Here is a 19,699-nt window from a genome sequence, read left to right as displayed (position 1 = left end):
TATTGAATTATTGTGACATATGCGTGTTGCTTTCTTTTATTATTGTTTTGCAATAAATTAGTCCCTCATAAATCATTATTAATTCTTGCAACCCTTGTTTTTTTTCCTATGCTGTCATATTTTTTTAATAAAATGTGTTTCAGGTGGTCCTGTCGATTTTGTTTCTGACAAATGATTGCTTTATAGTATAGTGTTACTCACTATCAATATATTTGGAACAATAAATCAATATTAAACGCTCTAAGTAAAAAAAAAAAGAGATAATCAAAGTATAACTAATTTTAAATGTATAACTAGATAACACGAATTTAATTCACTATAATTTGTAATGAAGTATTTATTCCATGAAATATTTAGTTCACTATTATGGTTTTGTGGTTCACTCTGTATATTTAAAATCGTGCTGTGAACTAAACAGTGACCTAAATCACTCTTACAATAGACTAAATTTGTGTTCTCTAGTTATGCAATTAAATAGTAGTTGGCCTATATCACTACTCTATGCTAGGGCACGGTACATATTATGTAAATCAAAACAGTTCATTATAAATTTTAATAAAGATTTATCTTGGGTATTAAAACTCCTATATGGAGTATATGAATTCTCAATAAAAAAAACATCTATTAAAATGTCACTCCAATTAACCTGATTAATCAAGTTGGGCTCGAGTTATCAATACATTTAACGGATCCAATTGACGAGATGGGCTGCTTTTATACAGAAAGTTCAGAATTAAAATTTTAGGCCAAACTACTTGGATTTCTAATGTAAATCATTAGATTCTATATATGCGGTGTCATTAGTTTTGTCATATATATCCAATCCAATCCAATCCAATCCAATCCAATCCAATCCATTGAATAGTCTATATATCAAGCTTATATGCATCCATATATTTAACATTCTCTAGATGTGTCTTTTGAGTAATTTTTTTGATCAACAATTTTAAGTAGAAAATATTTTATAAATCTCATAACTTTCCTAACACATTTTTCCTCTCTGGTGCGGATGATGAGACGCAATTATTTATTTATTATTAATAGATTAAGTTAATTAAGTTTTCATAAGTAAGAGGACTAAATTTTAACTGAGATTAATAAGGTTTAATTGAGCTCAAATAACTGATAAAGATTAAAGTATTTATTAATTAGCTATTAATTTAAGTTTTAGCTGTGTACGTGGGCACCGTCCGAAGAAAATAAACTTTAACTAATAGTAGTACTCCGTAATAGATAAATCTTAAGTAAAAGATAAATGAAATAGTTATTAACTATGAGAATTAGAAAAATAAATTAAGTACTCCGTAATAGATAAATAAATTAGCTATAACAAAATCTAAAAAAATTAAGTACTCCAGTGCTGAAGGAACCGATCCAGTGTTCTCATGGACCTCAGTCCGCTTCTGTGACGAACTAATTAGCGTGCGAATGAATTCATAAAATGTTTTACGCGTATATAATATATACTCAAAACTCAAATTGTCGGGTGTCCTAAGGACCCCCAGCCGTCTACATAGGTCCGCCTCTGGTATGATGTGAGAGTTTTTTACATGTATAATGGACATGAATTGGTAGAAGCTCATGGATTGGCGCAACGTTCCCAAAGATGAAACTACTTCACTCCTATCGAATAGAAGCACCTCTAACTTGCAGGCACCAGCGAACTTGAATTGGAGGCAAGAACCGAGCAATGCAATGCTCCTAAAATGCTAACTAAGCTGTAGAGAGCCAAAGAAAAGAGAGAATATTTTTGTTGGTATGTTCCTCATCTATCAAATCCTCCTATTTATAGAGTAGTAGAGACCGCATGAAAGGTCTTTGAATTAGGGCACCTCATAATGCATTTGGAGGTTACTTTAGGTAACAAACCTTAAGTCTTTGGCCAAGTGAAAACTGAAAGCCTCCATATTTTACACGTTTTTTCAACGCTGAGGACAATATTGCATTTCATACTGTAGCAATGGACATTTTCAATACAAATAATGAGCAATACGTGCACTTAAACTTTCTGAAGAGCGTATATCACAATACATTAAACGCATGATGGAACATAATCGAGTACATAATAAAATAGTACTCCTGTTGAAGTTGTAATAGAAAAAAGCAAAAATAGATTTGGTATATCATGTTTGACGAAATCTAACTTAAGATAAAATAAGCATGTTGAAATAATGTACTATTTCAATAATGAAAAAGTGATATGGTAAATCATGTTTGATACTAGATAATTAGGATATCTTCCCAATAGAAACATGACATGGTACATAATATTTGACTGACTGATAGTACTCCCTCCGTCCCTTGAATATTGTCTCACTTTGACTAGGCACGAGTTTTAAAAAATGTAATGAAAAATGAGTTGAAAAAGTTAGTGAAATATGAGTCCTACTTTCATATATTAGTTTCGTAATAAAATATGAGAATGAATGAGCTAGTAAAATATGAGGTCCACTACTAAAAATAGTAAAAAGTGAAATGAGATAAATTTTGTGGGACGGACGGAAATAGAAAAATATGATACACTTTCATGGACGGAACGGAGGAAGTATTAGATAAAAGGAAAGATACTACTACTATTATTTTGGTATATGAAATTATTAAGTGTGGCAGGAGGTGGAAGGAAACAAAAGCAAATTAAAAATAAATTTTTAGTGAATGTTGATGTTTGTGGAGTTCAGACAACACTGTAACTGGCTGCTGTGCCCACCAATCCCAAAACATTAATTTCATGCACAAAATTGACCAAACATTTGTCTCTTGATTTTCATAACTCCGCAGATCCCAATAGGATAAACAATGATACTCGTATTTGGTTGTTACAAGAGAATGCCAAAAAAGCTCTTTCTCTCACATACAACCCAATCAGATGCTCCTGTGATGCTGACAAGAGTGGAGAAAATCTTTGTTTCATCAGCACCGAAATCTATGAGTATCTTTAGTGAGAGATAAATAGAATCTACTACAGCGAAATCCAACTACAGAAGAATTCTTTTTATTTGAAGACTATCTTTATGCTGACAATAACATTTGGATTCAGGTTCTGGGCCCACAAAATCTCTGTCGGAAACAACTTCAAACAAAATAAACATCATGACTTCCAACTTTATACATGGAGTAGTACATTTTGATTGAAACTAAACTAAAATGCGAAGAGTTTTAAGTGCGAATTGGAATATAGATAGGACTAAAATTTAACGGTATAACAAAAGTGCATTCATACAAATCACTACTAAATCCGTACAATAGCCTGCTCTCTCCTACATCATCCACCTAAATTTTTTATGCAGACATAACAAGATCAATATATATATATATATTATATACTTCCTCAAAAATTGTGAAAGGATCCACCTTAGATTAGAGGTCACCTGGTCTAACTTGTATTCATCTCCAGGGAATTTTGTCTCCTCCGTTCAACTTTTATTGGTCACAAAACCACCAGATCTTCGTATAAGGAGCACCTTGTGTAGAAGAGGAAACATGGCAGGAGCGAATGTTTCTATTTCGTTTCAGATTATAAGGAAAGACAGTCCACGCCTTCTGGTAATATCTCAGGCATTGGACGCCCTACTACGAATCTTTGAGGGAGCATTTTGTGCAATGTTGATGTGCCGGAGGAGGCTGCTGAACTCGGATGTGCCCTGATGTGGAACTTCGCGAAGCGGTTGATGGTAGAAAATTTCTCCAATTCCTGGGCTTCCACTTTGATGTCTACACTCGATAGACTTTTTTCCAGTCTGTGTCATCAAATTTGCATTCAATACTTATACCAACTAAAAATATGCATCAAATCAATGGGGGGCCTTATCCAAAATCAAAGTCGGCTAAACCTACAGAATCAAGCTTTTCACATACACAGTTTATCAAATCCCTGAATGTTATAGCGCACATAATCATCACGCTTATCACATGAGGTGCACTCACAAGGTTACAAATCAACATATATACCATTTCTATTTGGCATCATCAGGCACCAGGCCAGTTAAAATATTGCTCACATGGTTTACATTTATGTAGCATCAAAGATAAAGATGTAACGAAGAGTAGATTATGCCCCTACCTCATTAAATTATCTTGAAGCTTCTTTGCTCGACAAATAATACCTTCCACGACTTTCGAGAACTTGCAAGCATCTGCTCTCCTTGAAGTTTTAGGTTTGTCATGTGAATCTGACCTGAACATAACAATCGACAAGAAATAAGTAAGTTAATAGCCAATACAAACTCAACCTTTGGGATTAGAGAATGGAAGTGATTTTCATTTAGAAAGAAAGGAACAAACATAAAAACAAGTGCAGCTCTTACACATCCATGGAGTTGAGAGGCAATTGGCTGGTCAAGCTACATGCATCTCCTAATGCTAATCTAGCAGCATAATATGCTATATAATCACAATTTGAACTGGAATCCATACAAATAATAACTGATGGTGCAGGTCGAAAGACTTGCTGCATAAGTTGTGTACAGCAAATCAGCCGTCTTTTTGCTTGAATCACTGGGTGCAACTCCTCTATAATTTCAGCTTCAGATATCACCTAAGATATTGGAGAGTAAAGGAATTACTAATAGATAATGATCCATAAACATACCAAACATTTTAGTAATTATAAGCAAAAGGACCTCACCTCTTCTTCTCTTCTGTTTGCAGCTTGTGCCCATGATAACTCAGAGGTGCTGCCATATAGAAGGAAAGTTCAGTGATTATATGTTCATATTTATCACAGAAAGAAATCTACTTCAGCCATTTATTCTAAAGATTGTAGAAAAAGGAAAAAAAGTAGAAGGTTCCAATTAGCAGAAATTGATGCTTCATTGATATATAGCTGTTAGTAAGTCTACAGACCTGATATCTTGGGGCTTCGACTCATCATGATAAACTTCATTGTGCCAGGGTATCATGGTCAATGCAATAAGTTTCCGTTTCTTCTCCAATGTAACAGCTAAACTTTGGTGATTGGCATTTGAAGGCAACATAGAAGGGGGGTTTAAATGTTCATACAGGACAGGGTTTGCAGAGGCAGGTGAAAGTAAGCCACTTCCTTGACTGGCATTAGCCAAATTTACTTGCATACTTAAACTGTTATCCTGCAAGTTTCCCGGAGTCATATCCGAGGATAGTTGCGTGGCATGAATTGCAGCTCTTGAATCATAAATTGGCAACCTCTGTCCGTTCTTCAAGGTCTCATACTGCTTAAACCAGGATTGGACCATTGGCAAACTGATCTGTGATGCATGTACCGCATTAGAAGCTCTGTTACTACCTCCTGAACATGTCAGCCTATCATTTTGGGAAAGAATATTCTGCTGGAAATTCTGAGGGTAAGATGTCAACAAAGCTTTGCCAGACTGATCGCCTTGGACCCCTTGGGAGAGTTTACATCCCTCATTATCCCCAGATGAATACGCGCCAAGACATGATACTGCATTCGAGTCAGTTTTTGCTACACCTTCGTTTCTAGAATCATGTCCACTCAAAAGCAGCTCCTCTAGATTGGCACTTGGATGCTGATAGTTTACACCATCATGTTTAGGAACGAAGCTCTTACCATCATCAGTTGTCAATGAACCAGACCCAATAGCACCTGCTTCCGAGCCATGCTCTCTAAGTTCTTGCTTTCGAAGTTCACTGCTGAGGGATGTGGAGCTATTTATATCAGTTGACCCCTCATTAATAGAGCTTCCTTTCTCTAATCGCTGATCAAGCCCAGCTAAATTCCCTAAATATTGTTTTGCATTGTATGCTTGTTCAGGATAATTCTGATAGTGCTGTTCATTTGGAGCTTCTGAGCTAGTCCTTATACTGCTAGATGCTGAATCAGGCGACCCAAACAAACTAGACGAAAATATGAGAGGTTTCGGGGAAGTTGTGTCTTGCTGAGAGGACATACCCTGCCATTGAGTATGTTTCCCCATCTGAAATTCCACATGCTGCAGCCTATCTGACATCAAAGAGGGTTGTGCAGAAAGAGGGGCTTCAGCATTACTGAGAGTCATGTGACTAGGAAAGGGTGAAGTTGGATGTTGGTTTTCAACATGATTGTTCACAATATGACTTGATAGAGACGTTGCACTAGAGGCGACCTGCAAAGAGAGATAATGGTGTATATTTAGGGAAATGTAAGAGTTTGTTACATCTAACAATGAGCAATCTGAAAAATGGAATCTCCATCTTGGAGGACCTGATAAGGTCAAGATTTACATGACAAATATTTACTTTACCCACCATGGATGAGGATGGGAAAACTGAGTGTGTCGAAGTTTGAGGATCTGAAGGCCTGCATGGTCTGGCGAAAATTGCACCAGAAGTGTTACTTGAACCAAATTCTGTAGGATTTGAGTCTTTCAAGTTCAATTGCATCACTGATGCTTGATCGTTGGATGTATCCTCCTTGTTAAGTAGCTCAATCATACTTTCACTGCAACGAAAGAAGGGCGAGTGTTGCCCAAATGAAAATTTGAGGTTTACATCAGAGAAAAAGAGCCAAGATACAAATGTCACTGAACCAGGAGTACAAAATGAATAAAAAATAGATTGAGAATGTAATTGGTTTTTCCACATAATGTGATAATTACAGATACTTGAGAATTTCAGATAGCACACAAAATCTTTAAGCAGTAACTACCTCGGAGCAGTCATATTCTCTGGATCAACTGAGTACCCATGAGAATTTATCTGGTTCACCTGTAAGAACATAATAATCACTTAACTTTCAGGAAATAAGAGAGAACACCAGCTGATATAGATTTTTAATGAACTTAATATGCCATTGAATGTGGTCGGTAATCTAGGTCCATGCAAGTAAAAACATATTGACCTAGTAAGACCATCTAAGCATTTTCTTGTTTTGCCACTCAACTACAAAGACATCAAAGAGGAAAAAAAAAGTACATTCAGCTGAGGGAGAAGAGATACAACAGGGCACAGAAAAAGGACTTTCGGGCTAACCTGATCGTATGGCTTTTGAATGCCACCAGGCACATGATGTGATGCACTTCCTTGAAGCCAAAAAGCACCTTTGAATTCTTGACCTGGACAAAGTTAAATTTCAATGCAATTCTCCTGTGAGATTATCTTATGCATCTTAACTTCAATAAGGTATCTAGATCAACATCTCTCCTTCATAACAACCAATCAAATTCGGTACATTCTAACTGCTCAAGAGTTTGAGTATGAAAAGAGCATATCTAAAGATGAGGGTAGCATATTATTACCAGATAATTCATTGAACGGCTGGTTGTTATTAGTGCATGACAACAGGCTAGGCTCATGTGTGTCATTATTTGGGTTCTCCTTATGTTTAACAGGCCAAATGTGTGGCAATGGCAAAGAAGTCTGAATCACCGGTGCCCTTCTACTAGGGCACTTCTGTTGAGAGTTATAGTCAGCCAGCAGGCTCGTACTTCTAGGAGAGTTCTGAGTAGCGGCATGAGAAGACTCAGAGTGATATTCCTCTTTCTGGTTATGATACTGGTAACCTGGTTGCTGAAAATTAGCAAAGCTGGAGTTCAAATTGAAATTCTGGGCCAATTGCTGTGGCTTTGAAATTGGAGAGACGGCATTTGGCAAGTTTCTGTTAACCCAACTATTTTGCAACCTTTTGCTATCATTGGACTTCGCGTGCTGGTTGTCATTTGATGGTTCTGGATTCTGGAAACTTAATCCACTCCATTCTTCTTGTACCCCAGGATCATTTCCAGATGTTTCTTCAAGGGCAGATTGCATTAGAGCGCTCCAGCTGCCACTTTGTATAGAAGGCAATCCATCTATGTCAGACATGTTTTCCATCATACCCGCAAAGCCTCCTGTACTCCCTTTGCTGCATCTGCTAAATGATCCCCAGCTGTCGTCATCTGTATTATACAATATCTTCTGTTCCAATGGGTCTAGGGAATCATCCACCACAGACATGCCAAAGTCTGCATCTTCGTGCCTCCCTTCAAATTCCAGAGCTGCTATTCCTTGCTCAGAGTAGCTTCCAGGCAAAACTGCACTATGTAAACCTTCGGTGTGGACTTGCCCAAACAAGTTTTTCTCTTGATAAGAATGAAAAGAAACATCTGTAATGTTAGTTTGATCAGCAGGAAAATTACAATGTTGACTCATGAAAGAGTTACTGAAAGCTGAAGGCTGCATGGTGATCATTCCCAGAGGGCTACTATTATTCTTGGTCAGCTGATTGGTTGAAAGATTAGACGGGCCCTGAAGGTGAGAATATTGATTCAAATTCTTGTCGGGGGTTGGAGTATGATTCCCATATAAAGATATGTCTAAATGAGGCTGACTCAGGCCAGCAGGACTTTGTCCAAGTACTAATTCATTTGGTCCACCGTGTTGCATCATGTTACCAGTCATAAATATACCTCGCGGATCCTGCATTGGTGTCCCATTGACCGTCGGAGAAAATTGTCCACCTGATGCCTGTTTCAGTGATGATAGTTGATTTACATAATTCTGGTTTCTAGCGTTGCTCAACTCCTGGAGCTGTTGTCTTCGCTGCATTTCTTGCCACTGTTTGAACATGATTTGGCGCTGCAACATCTTTTCATTCAAAAATTAGGCTTCTCCAGTCACAGGCACCTGGTAACTTGTTCGGAAGAGCCTACTGCACCAAAATACAATTACGTTGAGACAAATGGAGACTGCTAACTTACAGACTGCTTTAAACTGATGGATGCGGAGGGAACAAACAAGAAATGCCCCAAAAGTCATTCAAATCAATTACAGCTAAAACAAGGTTGCTCAATTGGTTACATTGACACCGAAAAACACAAGCGTGGTTGTTCCGATCACTGAACAATTGTCGGTACAAGTACGCAGAAAGCACAAAGACAACCAGGTCTAGTCATATCCAACCCCCCAAACAAGACATTCTCCAATAACAAAGGCAACGATAGCCAAACTTAAATGCTGTTATACTTCACTGAAACTAAAATCAGAAATATGCACTACTTTCCCTAATTACAATTACCTAATTGAGTCATATGAAAAGAAAGTGGGAAAGAAAAATAAAACGGAAAACAGAAAATCACAGGCACATACTCATTCCATTGCCGCGAGAAAAAATCAACTTAATTCAGCTCTCCCTCTCGTTCAAAAGGAAGCAACTACAGCGATAGAATTAAACATGCATCAACAACTACATTTTTCCTTGAGGAACCCGAATTCCAAAAACAGAAGAAACCCTAAAGATTCTAGCATGTCAATAGACTCCCTAAACAATAAATAACTATAATTCACACCAAACCCATTTCCACAGAAATTAGGAGCAACGCAATCTAAGCTCAAATTACACACAGCATAGCTCGAATACTCAAGCAAGCCCCAAATTATTTATTACTGAGCAGCGCAGGACCACGAAAACCAGTATAAAAATGCAACTTCAGCCGTTTACAGAGTGATCTGAGCTAAAATAATTGAGTACAAGTGCGTGTGTGTGTGCGTGAATTTCCTTGCAACTCACTCCGGGTAATACATGAAATGGAAGATCAAATACTGCGAATTTGGCTCAGCTTCAACTCTCATCAAATTTGCTAACTACTTTCTCCCCCTGAATATACTTAAATATACATTTATGTAATGAATGTGTATGTATATGTATATGCACTCCACTGTTCACTGCTTATTTTCTCTCTCCAGGAGTAGTTTTTTTTGTTTTTCAGACATGTCTCTCGGATATAAAGCTAATAATAAAAAATAAATAAATAACTCTTTTTAAGTGAATTAGCAACTTGGCCCCGGTTCCGAGCCTCAGATTCTGAGTCAGGCTCGGTTTTACCAAGCCGAGAGATATCCCTGTGCAGCCGGGTCTACGGTTGAGGTAGGATTCCAGCCGCTGATAGAATATTTGAGGATATTAACGGTTGTGATTCAGTGAAAGAGCATGGATGGCAATTGACAGGAAGAAAAATAGGAAAGGTGCTAATGGAACGCGCTTGACTTAAGCGCGTGGTGTGTGCAATTTTCCACTTTTTGTCCAAAAAAGCACAAGTTTGCTTTTATTGGGAGTTTTCTAATTTCTAATTTCTAGGTATCTAATTTCTATGGAAAAAAATATGGTTTTAAAGTAATACTTTTTACTAATAGATCGATTTTCTGATTTTGTATGTTTCCCGCCACCCGTTTGCAGTGGTTTTAAAGTAAGTACTTTTTACTAATTGATGGGTTTTCTGATTTTGTATGTTTCCTGCCACCGTTTGCAGCCGTTAGAACATGTCCAAAGAGAGAGGTAAATGGAAAGATAATAATATATAACTATCAAATTTACCCTTTTCCATGAAAAATCATTCTACAATGGGAGAGGTATTTGAGAAGATATTATATCTTTTTCTATTTTGAAAATGTATTTTTATCTCTCCATCAATAGAGAGGTAAAATCTTATAACTATCATATTTGCTTCTTTTCATGAAAAATCATTTTCCAAAAGAAAAGGTATTTGAGAAGGTATTACACTTTATGTTTTTTAATGCATTTTGTACTATTATTTTATTTTTTTAATGATTTACCTTTATACATACCTTTTTTATTTGGATTATTTTTTAGAATGGTATATTTCACTTTTTGAGAATGTATTTACGTTTCTTTGTTGGAGATCTTTTAGCGGAATAGATCGGTTACTTAAAAAACAGAAACTTATACCTAGTACTACTACTATTTCATTGTTGGAGATCTCTTAGCGGAATAGATCGGTTACCTAAAAAACAGAAACTTATACCTAGTACTACTACTATTTCATTAATTTAGTGTATTTTTATAAGTACATAATAATCATTTGAGTTCAGCTTGCAATTTTATATACTATTAAAGGAACTGAAATCGGTTTGATTATAATGGTGTCCATATGAGGCACTCATTTAATCAAGCTAGTTAGAAAGTAGTAGTACTACAATAATTCATAATTAGATTTAATCAATAATAATTACACAATAAGTTGAATAGTAACATACTATAGAGGGTCACAATGCAATTATTATATTTTTTATTGGGTTATACCTAGATAACCACAGTTCAGGATTCCAGTTCTGGCGATTGTTGAACCGTAATCGCCCATTAAGCAAAGTGGCGGTTTTGGTTTCGGTTCGAAATCGCCAATTTTTAGGTATTGGCAGTTCCGATTTCAACAATTTTTCGGTTTTTTTTTTGTTTTTACTAGTAATAATTTTGAAGTTTTTGAGTATGCAAATAAAATGTGTATAAAATAAATTTGAACAAGATCATGCGTAAAGTAAATTGAAAGTAAGACAATAAAGAAGAATAAAATCGGTTTTACTCAATTAGAGTTGTATGGTTCTACCATACATGAAATGATGGGGAAAGAGAAATAAATCGAAAGGACTTGAGCTCATCTTAAACTTTAACTTATACTTTTCGTAATATTTAATTTGAGTTGCCTACTTATCCATAATTTTGTTGGCGAATCAAAGTTCACATAGTTCTCTTACTTGACTTACCTTTTTGGTTTGGCCATGCTTGCCTCTCATTGTCATCATTCTCTGGGGCAGGTCTCATCATCAGTAATCTCTTCACCATCATTCTCCACACGAAAATTGAAATATGGCTTATGTTTTCACTTGTCCACCTTTGTTTAATAATCATCGAGTAATATAGTGGTCATCTAAGACACAACCACCAATAATCGATATAAATCTACGATGTGATCCCAACAAGAAGGTATCAAAACCAAATTAATACTAAAAGTCATGTTGACAACTTCTATAATATCATATACTTCATTCGTCCTTGAAAAATATGAACTTTCTAATTTTAAAAACTTTTTTTCTCTCTAAGAGCATCTCCAAGGGGAAAAAGTAAATTGAGAAAGTATATTTCGCATTTACCTTCTCAAAAAGTAATGGACTTCAAAAGAATAAAGTAAATGAAAAGGGCAAATAAAAATAACTAACTTTTTACCTTTTGTTTCAAGAAGATGTAAAGATACATTCTCAAAATGAAAGAGGGTATAATACTTCTCAAATGCCCTTTTATTTCTCTTTACCTCTCCATTTACCTCTTCCCTTGGAGATGCTCTAATGAGTTGAAACTCATTCTCCACTGATAATATTTTAAAAACTTTTTTCTTTTTATTTCTCTCTTACTACTTTTCCAATTATGCATTAAGGGTGTGTTCACTCTTAAAGAATTGGCCATATCTGGACCCATTTCTTAAAATTCTAGTGTTTGGTGCATTCTATATAATTATGGAGAGCCCAAGAAATAATGGCTGGCCCGCACTGTTCATATGAAATAGAGCATATTTATTTCATTTCAAATTTGTAAGATTTGCTATCTGCATCCATTTATGTGAGTAACGATGTATGTATCAACGGAGCGAGTATATAATTTATATATGTTCTATAGTAGATTCCAACATATTGTGCGTTGAGTTCAAACAAGTTGATACATCCATACGAAGAGTGGTTTACTAAATTGCTTGCATCGACATAAATGACATCATGATTAAAGACCATTATGGTGAACACAAATCTGATTTTATTTGTGGATAAATAACACCTTATGCTAAATACATTGATTTGGATATGTATGTCTACGGTTCAGGCTAGTGCTCCATCTCCGATGCGTATTATAATTCGCAACACTTCTGCTTTACTGCGGATTCTCCACGTTCTTTGTACTATTTTTGTAGTATTAATTTTTTTACCAGCTCAAGAAAAAGATAACTAATTCAATAAATAATATTTCTTCTCAAATTTGATTATTCGTATTTCTATATGATTTTATTATTGTTTTGATGATTACGTGAAGTGAACATTGTAAAACTATTGGAAAAATTGCTAGTTGGATATTATAAACGTAAGTGTAGACAATCTCAACAATGGGTCTAGTCTAAAGTCTAAACAAGCCGTTACATGAATTTTGTTGGTTAGGTTAGGTAGTAATCAAGATACTATAGTACTGGTAGGTTTTCAGTAAAACAACACCCCATCCCACGGTTATAGTTTAATTAGAGTAGAAATAATATAATTCTAGTTCTAAAAAACCTTGTTACAAATCCACCACCAGTTCATCGTGTAACAATCATGCAGAAACCAAATGAAATATGCCACATGTAACATCATCTACTACTACAAATAGTAATGCAAAATTAGCAATAAACAAGGCTGCTGCTACACAATGTTCCAAAAATGAAATACGGTAAGGGTCGTATATTCAAAAGCAGAAATATTGTATTAAGGCTTCTCCTATCTTGTATTCCTACTCAAAATCGTTTTGAACAGTATAGCACATTTATATGATTGGGGAGTGAGAAATAAAGCTCAAATAAGTTATTGTCTGGTTTACATCAACTTAACTAGAGAATGCTATCTCATTCAGTAGCGCCATGGTACACGGCATGCCTTATGACCCAGTGCACCCAGGTAAACTCCTTGCATTGCAGCTCAACTAGTCCATCACCATGACTGCTGAGAGCACAAGTTTCGACTTCTTTCTGCAAGAACTCTGCAATCAGGTTACCATGATCGCTGAGTACAGCCATACAATTCTTTCTTAGGAATTAGATGCTTCTGGATGCAAAGAGAACAATGCGGGCCTGAAATATATACATTTGCTTAAGATTAGCTCAACAATGTTGCCAATATGAACTCTTCATCTAAACAAGGGGGCGGAGAATAGATGTGTATAGGAGATTGTGTTTCACGAGTCGTATTCAAGATATGGTTCTTTCCAAAACAAATACACAAGGGGGCAGAGAATAGATGTGTATCAGCAATGACCCAGCCTGCAGCTATTTAGTTTGGTTGGTTGGTACAAATGCATTTAGCAGAGAGAATCAGATGTGATCATGGAGATCAATAAAATAAAGGGCAGAATTGGGAACCATCATTGCACAATTAGTTACAGTCAAAAAAATGTGCATTGAATAAATATGGGGTAGGAAAGAAAGGCAGGAAAGAATTTTATTTCAGCTTTAAGCTAGGCAGTATAATATATGAGACTGACGAGAAGTTTCCAATTATTCCTACTCATTTCTAATTATATCTTGTTACACCTTTTATTTTTAAAATTTTAATTTACCATTATTTTGCTCTTTTACTTTATCAATTATTGGTAAAGACTGCATGTTGAGGACCAGAGAGTACTGTGTAAGGTATGAGACAGCAAGGTCTAGGAGATTAAGATACAAAGATAATGGAGCTGCAACTGTTCTAGGGTAGAAATTTGGTGGAAGCACATATGTGGTTAGAATTAAGTTTTCTGTAAATAGATATAAGTATGAATGATTTTACATAATATTTTAGACATGTCTGAACCAACAAAGACTGTCTTTTTGAAAAAAAAAAAACGACTATTACTTGCAATTGAGATTGAGGTCAGTAGTATCATGTCAGTTTACTCCTGTTGGTCTTGAAAACAGAACAATGTCTATCAGAACATGCGTAAAACCACAATTCCGAGTTTTACAATAACGCTTCCAATTGAACGCCAGATAGAATTAACATGTTCACATCACAAATATACCTAATAAGAATTGAGTTCTTAATTGCATCAGGTACACAGTCCACTTCGGAAATGGACAAAGAAATACCTGATCACAGCACTGGTACTCCAGAGGAAATGCAAAGCTTGGAATCAGCACCACCACTAATCACACTATCACCTTTCCACCAATCAGCACACAAAACCTGAATTGATAATATATCATTTAGCAACTATTAAATCTTACTTTTAATGAAAACAAGATTCATGAATGGACCCAAGGTTTGAAGAATTACCTTGTCTCCGTGTGAGTCTATTACAGCCAATGGCCACTGCAGAAGATAGGTGGTTCAGAATCTAAGTGTGAAAACTTCTAGCATGATATGGAAGGAACATAAGAGACAACATACCGCAGTTCTCAGATCCCACAGCATCACTTTTCCATCAAATGATGCAGAGACTAAGTGATACCATGATTTATCATGCCATTTGCAAGAAGATATCCAAGAATTGTGCGATGAGAATTGGAATATAGGAGACAAAGTTCCAGGTTTGCGCGGATCCCATACTCGAAGAACAGGATCAGAACCACCAGCAGCAATAAGGGCAGAACTCTCACCTCCAATACTAAGACAGTTTATAGCCTTGCCACAGGACTAAGCAGAAAAAGTAAAATGCTATCAATTGGAGTACTTGATAATAATGAATCCATTTGCAGACAATATCTTATTTGAAAACTGTTGAACCCATTGCATTAAAGATTTACAAAATGTTCTTCCAACAGAACACCTTTTCCATGCAAAATTATTAGTGCAAATGTCTTGCGTTGCGTTATAGTTTCTCAAGTGGCATGAGATGCAGTATTAAATAAATAATAAGAACCATTAGCCACATTAAGCAAGATACTAGTAGTACTATAGAAGAATTGAATGAAAAATATACAGGCCTTCAAAATGAACATAATTATGAATAAGTATTACATTTATTAAGATTTAAGACTATCAACATAATTACCAGGCTAATAGAGGCAAATGGAGGTGGGGAATAGTAAAGTTTCACTCACCATGTTGAAAGAGTCTTTACCCGTCTCAACATCCCATCTTCTGATAGAATGATCCCAAGAGCCTGAATAAATTGTTTCATGTTGCGACCAGACAACAGAAGATACACACTGCGTATGTCCCACCAGTGTTGTTAACGCTTCACCCTGTACAGAAATATGACAAACTACGTCACATGCAGTAAGGTGTGGGATAACTCAACACATGATATATACAAGAGTTTTTAAATTTGTGAAGATGATCATATATTTTGGGGGGTCGCCGCTAGAAGGCATTCACTAAAGCTAGTGGTTATTTGCATGTAATCAAACTAGGGAACTGGGATCAAGAGAAAATCAATCTCACTAATGTATATTTTGAAAGTCCCCAAAATCAAAATAGGATAATGATTCATCTATTTTCATTCACTGCCCCAACCCCATTCTTAATTCCATTTATTACACACTCCCTCAATGATGATAATTACCATTGCCATTGAATAATTTCAACCCAGCACCCACAGTTGTGCGAACATTAGGACTGATAGATACTGTTTAAACCAACCTATTAAATGGCCATCCTTTTCACCTATTCCAAAAATACTAATTGCCAACTTAAGGACAGCAGATGGGACAAAAATTGTTCAAACCAACATCTAAATAACCATAATTTATAGGTTACTACAGATAAACACCACTGCATAACAAAATTACTAAGAAGATTTTCTGGTTCAGATAACCTCCCGCCATATGCACGACCTACCATCATCAATTCACATTTTTTAGAAATTTCCTGATCAAATCTTAGATAATTCAGCAGGGAATGATGGTTAATGAGGTGGAGGTAAGTTCATGTCTTTAACATATAGACACTTTTTCCACAACTGTTCAAGTCAATAGCTTTTCAAGCAATATATTATCTTGACAATGGTCTACCTCTGATAGAGCCTCCTCATCTTGACCACCCCTTTTCCTCTTCTTCACTGAAACTGAGTCATCAGTGTCGTCAGCACCTGTGTTCCATAAGTTGATAGTACAATCCCAAGAACCAGAACACACCTATGGAGAAAATAAGAAGACCATGGGAAATGATCAAAGTCATTGGAAGTACTATATCATTATGGATAACAAACTAAGAAGCAAAAAATACCATATCACCAGAGGGTTTCCCTGAAATGCTATGAACAGCTCTAGTATGACCCCGCAATATCTTAACTGATGTTATCTTCTTTGGTTGATCAATTGGATCCTCTTCGCCAAACTTTCAGCAAGAGAAATAATCAGCAATCATTCACAGAAAATAGCATATATGAGTCAGATTAGAAGATGGATTAATACCTTCCACAACCTCAACGTCTTGTCCTTCGAACCAGTAGCAACAACTTGATCAACAATACTGTCAGCTATGGAGAAGAAAACAGCATTTTCAATGATCATAAAAAGATTAAATAGGAATGGTTCTAAATAATGATTGCCATAAAGAATCCTTCCATATCCTATAGATCTAGTTTTCAAAATTCTAAATGCTGCTGATGTATTATATATGAAGGGGCACAGGAAGTAGAAGATTATGCATAGGGTGTGATTTCAAGCCCTAACAGTAAAACTGGAAGTCATTTAAATGACTTTGCAGAGCTTTTATACCAGAAGCTCGATTATGCCACTCAAAATTCTCAAATACAGTTGTGATGAGCATTGAGCAGAAAAAAGAGTTAGTAGGGATCAGAAGGAGGATCCTATATACAGCTCTGGAAGTAACTTTTCATAATTGTTGTAAAAAGACATTAATTTTACTCCTATATAGGAGGTTTCAACAAATGCACTTACAACATAGACGTGATCAGAATTTTCTGTAAAGTACTGTTAAACTGTAAAAGTAAAAAAATGTAAAAAAGTAAAAGAGGAGAAAAACTAAGCTCATCTGAAAATATTCACAAAGAATTATCGTCCTGGACAAGAAAGAACCTCCCTTTGTACCTTTGGGCATCAAATTACACACAGAAGTGACAGGGGCAGAATGCCCATCTAATACATGTGTACATATTCCACCAGCCTTCCATATTCTAGAATCAATAGACAAAAAAATATTGCATCAGGGAAATATAGTAAACAAAATGGTAAAGATAATAATCGGTATAGTTGGCAATTTTATTAAGTTACCTTCCAAAACCATCATAGCATCCGGTCAAAATGTACCTATTTGATTGAGCAATAGTCAAATCATTGCTCATGTGTATATATGTGTACAATTCTCAAAATCATATCACTTCATTAAGGTGGATAAATATAAATAATATTTATGTGTTACAGGAACATTTAGTGCAACTATAACATGTAATGAACACTCTTGTATGACTTAGATTCATACCCATCACTGGAACCATCAAGTGCACTGACCCAGTCATCATGCAAAGAAGGCTCCTCCTGTTTCCTAGGAGCTACAGCTTTAATGTATTCAATCTCAAGTACTTTTTCCTATAAAAAAGAACACAAATCATCAGTAACTAAACAACATACATTTATTTACCATTATCGAAATTTGTAATATTTTATCATGCAGTCTCACAGGGAAATTACCATCCATTTAAGAAAATAGGTAGTAATATAATTTTTTCTGCACTCAAAAGAAGATACTAGTATCATTTTTTGTCCAGCTTTTAAAAATTAGTCTTCCACAAAACATAACATGTTTAAGGTTTCTTACTTGTACTTGTACGGCCTACACTAGCGTATATCATTCTAAAGTGGACTGCCTATATCAGCAAAATCGTGAAGGGTCGTGAAGGTGATTGTCTAAAACCTCAAAAGTTGAGCGAAATTTTTTTTCAAATGAGGACATCTATGGCTGATCAGCCCCAAAAATAAGTTAAAACTGCCACATATAACACTACACACTGATTAAAAGAGAGGACATCCAGTCTGATGAAACAACTTGGTGCCAGTAAAGCAATCAATCCAGAACTCCAAATTGTCACAATCTCTTTTTATTCCTAAACTGTAAAGCATATCTCAAATATCTCAAATATCAAAATTGGCAGTGTACAGTACATCTGAAGTAACTTAAGGGCCAAAAGGGAAAAAACTGCACTTACAGCAGAAATGCCTTTGGCAATGAGGAACTCTTCAAGTGACATGCGAACCAGCTCTCCATCAATAAGAAAATCAAAGGGCTCTGTTGTCCAATCCTCATTCACTGATACATTAAATCATAATCAATCAACAAGCAACTAAACACCGCATTATACAGACAAGGTTTATAATCTCGGAACCAACAAGGTTCCTCTCAAACCTCAAAATTCATAAAAAAAACAAACAAATACACAATCAAAGAAAATAAATACTTGTAAGGAGGAGATTGTTGATGAGTGCAGAGAGGCCAAAGCGAGTGAGATTGGCAGGTATGGAGATAGAAGCTTGCTGCACTTTGTACGACTGTGGTAGCTTCGTTACGAAGCGCACCTGAACTTGCCTAGCTTCTCCGTCTCCGTCAATATCCATTGCACTCGTTGATGCAGGTGTTGAGAGAGAGAGAGAGAAGGCGCGGGGCGCAGCTAGGGTTTAAGGGAGAAGAGGGTAGGGGGTTTAGTTGTTTTTATTTGGTAAAAAATGTAGTAGTAGTAATAGTAAAATTTAATAGAAATGAAATAAGATTAGTAGTAGATGTATAAATGTCTTGCAAAACGCATCTTCACTGTTGCCCGTTATCAATCGCTTTGTAAATTGTATTGTGTCCTAGAAAACCGATATAATAACAGTGGAGTAACTATCTACTATGTCACTATGAGAAATATTTAATTGTGTTCCATTATATTAGAGTTTTTTATATAAACAAATGAATTTAAATATGAAGACTGCATCATGGTGAACTTATTTTGGTAGTTTTGTAAGAACTTCGGTGCCATTTGCATTTGCATTAGCATTAGCATTAGCATTAGCATTAGCATTAGCATTAGTCAGAATCAGCTCGTTGACTTGCAAAAGGGTGTGAATCAATTTATAGTATTGTATATCATTGTTTGAAGTTTTGATATCCTTGATAAAAGGTGAAATACCAACCCATTTTGACAAAAATCCAAGCCCAAATATAAATTGGATAAAGAGACGTGATCGAAGGCCCAAATTTAAAGTTCAGATATATAGTGCACTCATTTTTTTTATTTCGATCCACACGTACGGCTAGGTGGGTTTATTTTTGGCTCATAGTCAGCAATCCACTCTAATACCAT

General features: G+C 35.8%; 2 protein-coding genes across 4 annotated transcripts; both read right to left on the bottom strand.

Moving 5' to 3' along the window:
- Positions 1-3,154: 3,154 nt before the first annotated feature.
- LOC121804696 lies at positions 3,155-9,652 on the bottom strand. 3 transcript variants are annotated; one of them, XM_042204331.1, is made up of 10 exons: positions 9,461-9,652; positions 7,212-8,602; positions 6,946-7,028; positions 6,623-6,681; positions 6,223-6,415; positions 4,843-6,080; positions 4,625-4,673; positions 4,305-4,534; positions 4,061-4,174; positions 3,155-3,737 (listed from the first exon to the last, which is right to left on the bottom strand). In XM_042204331.1, exons 2-10 carry the CDS (start codon positions 8,536-8,538, stop codon positions 3,515-3,517), a joined length of 3,516 nt encoding a protein of 1,171 aa, XP_042060265.1. In that variant the 5' UTR covers positions 8,539-8,602; positions 9,461-9,652; the 3' UTR covers positions 3,155-3,514. The 3 variants fall into 3 exon arrangements, with proteins under 3 accessions (XP_042060265.1, XP_042060267.1, XP_042060266.1); XM_042204333.1 differs by having other exon boundaries at positions 7,212-8,599; XM_042204332.1 differs by having other exon boundaries at positions 9,473-9,652.
- Positions 9,653-13,132: 3,480 nt separating this feature from the next.
- LOC121804703 (ribosome biogenesis protein WDR12 homolog) lies at positions 13,133-19,072 on the bottom strand. Its single transcript, XM_042204340.1, has 13 exons — positions 18,815-19,072; positions 18,566-18,666; positions 17,842-17,948; positions 17,634-17,669; positions 17,451-17,536; positions 16,812-16,876; positions 16,624-16,734; positions 16,410-16,532; positions 15,498-15,641; positions 14,845-15,090; positions 14,731-14,766; positions 14,544-14,640; positions 13,133-13,547 (listed from the first exon to the last, which is right to left on the bottom strand). Exons 1-12 carry the CDS (start codon positions 18,969-18,971, stop codon positions 14,548-14,550), a joined length of 1,305 nt encoding a protein of 434 aa, XP_042060274.1. The 5' UTR covers positions 18,972-19,072; the 3' UTR covers positions 13,133-13,547; positions 14,544-14,547.
- Positions 19,073-19,699: the final 627 nt, after the last annotated feature.

The sequence above is a fragment of the Salvia splendens genome, chromosome 5 (genome assembly GCF_004379255.2).
Source record: "Salvia splendens isolate huo1 chromosome 5, SspV2, whole genome shotgun sequence".
Classification (NCBI taxonomy): domain Eukaryota; kingdom Viridiplantae; phylum Streptophyta; class Magnoliopsida; order Lamiales; family Lamiaceae; genus Salvia; species Salvia splendens.
This window is presented reverse-complemented; position numbering and strand designations above follow the sequence as displayed.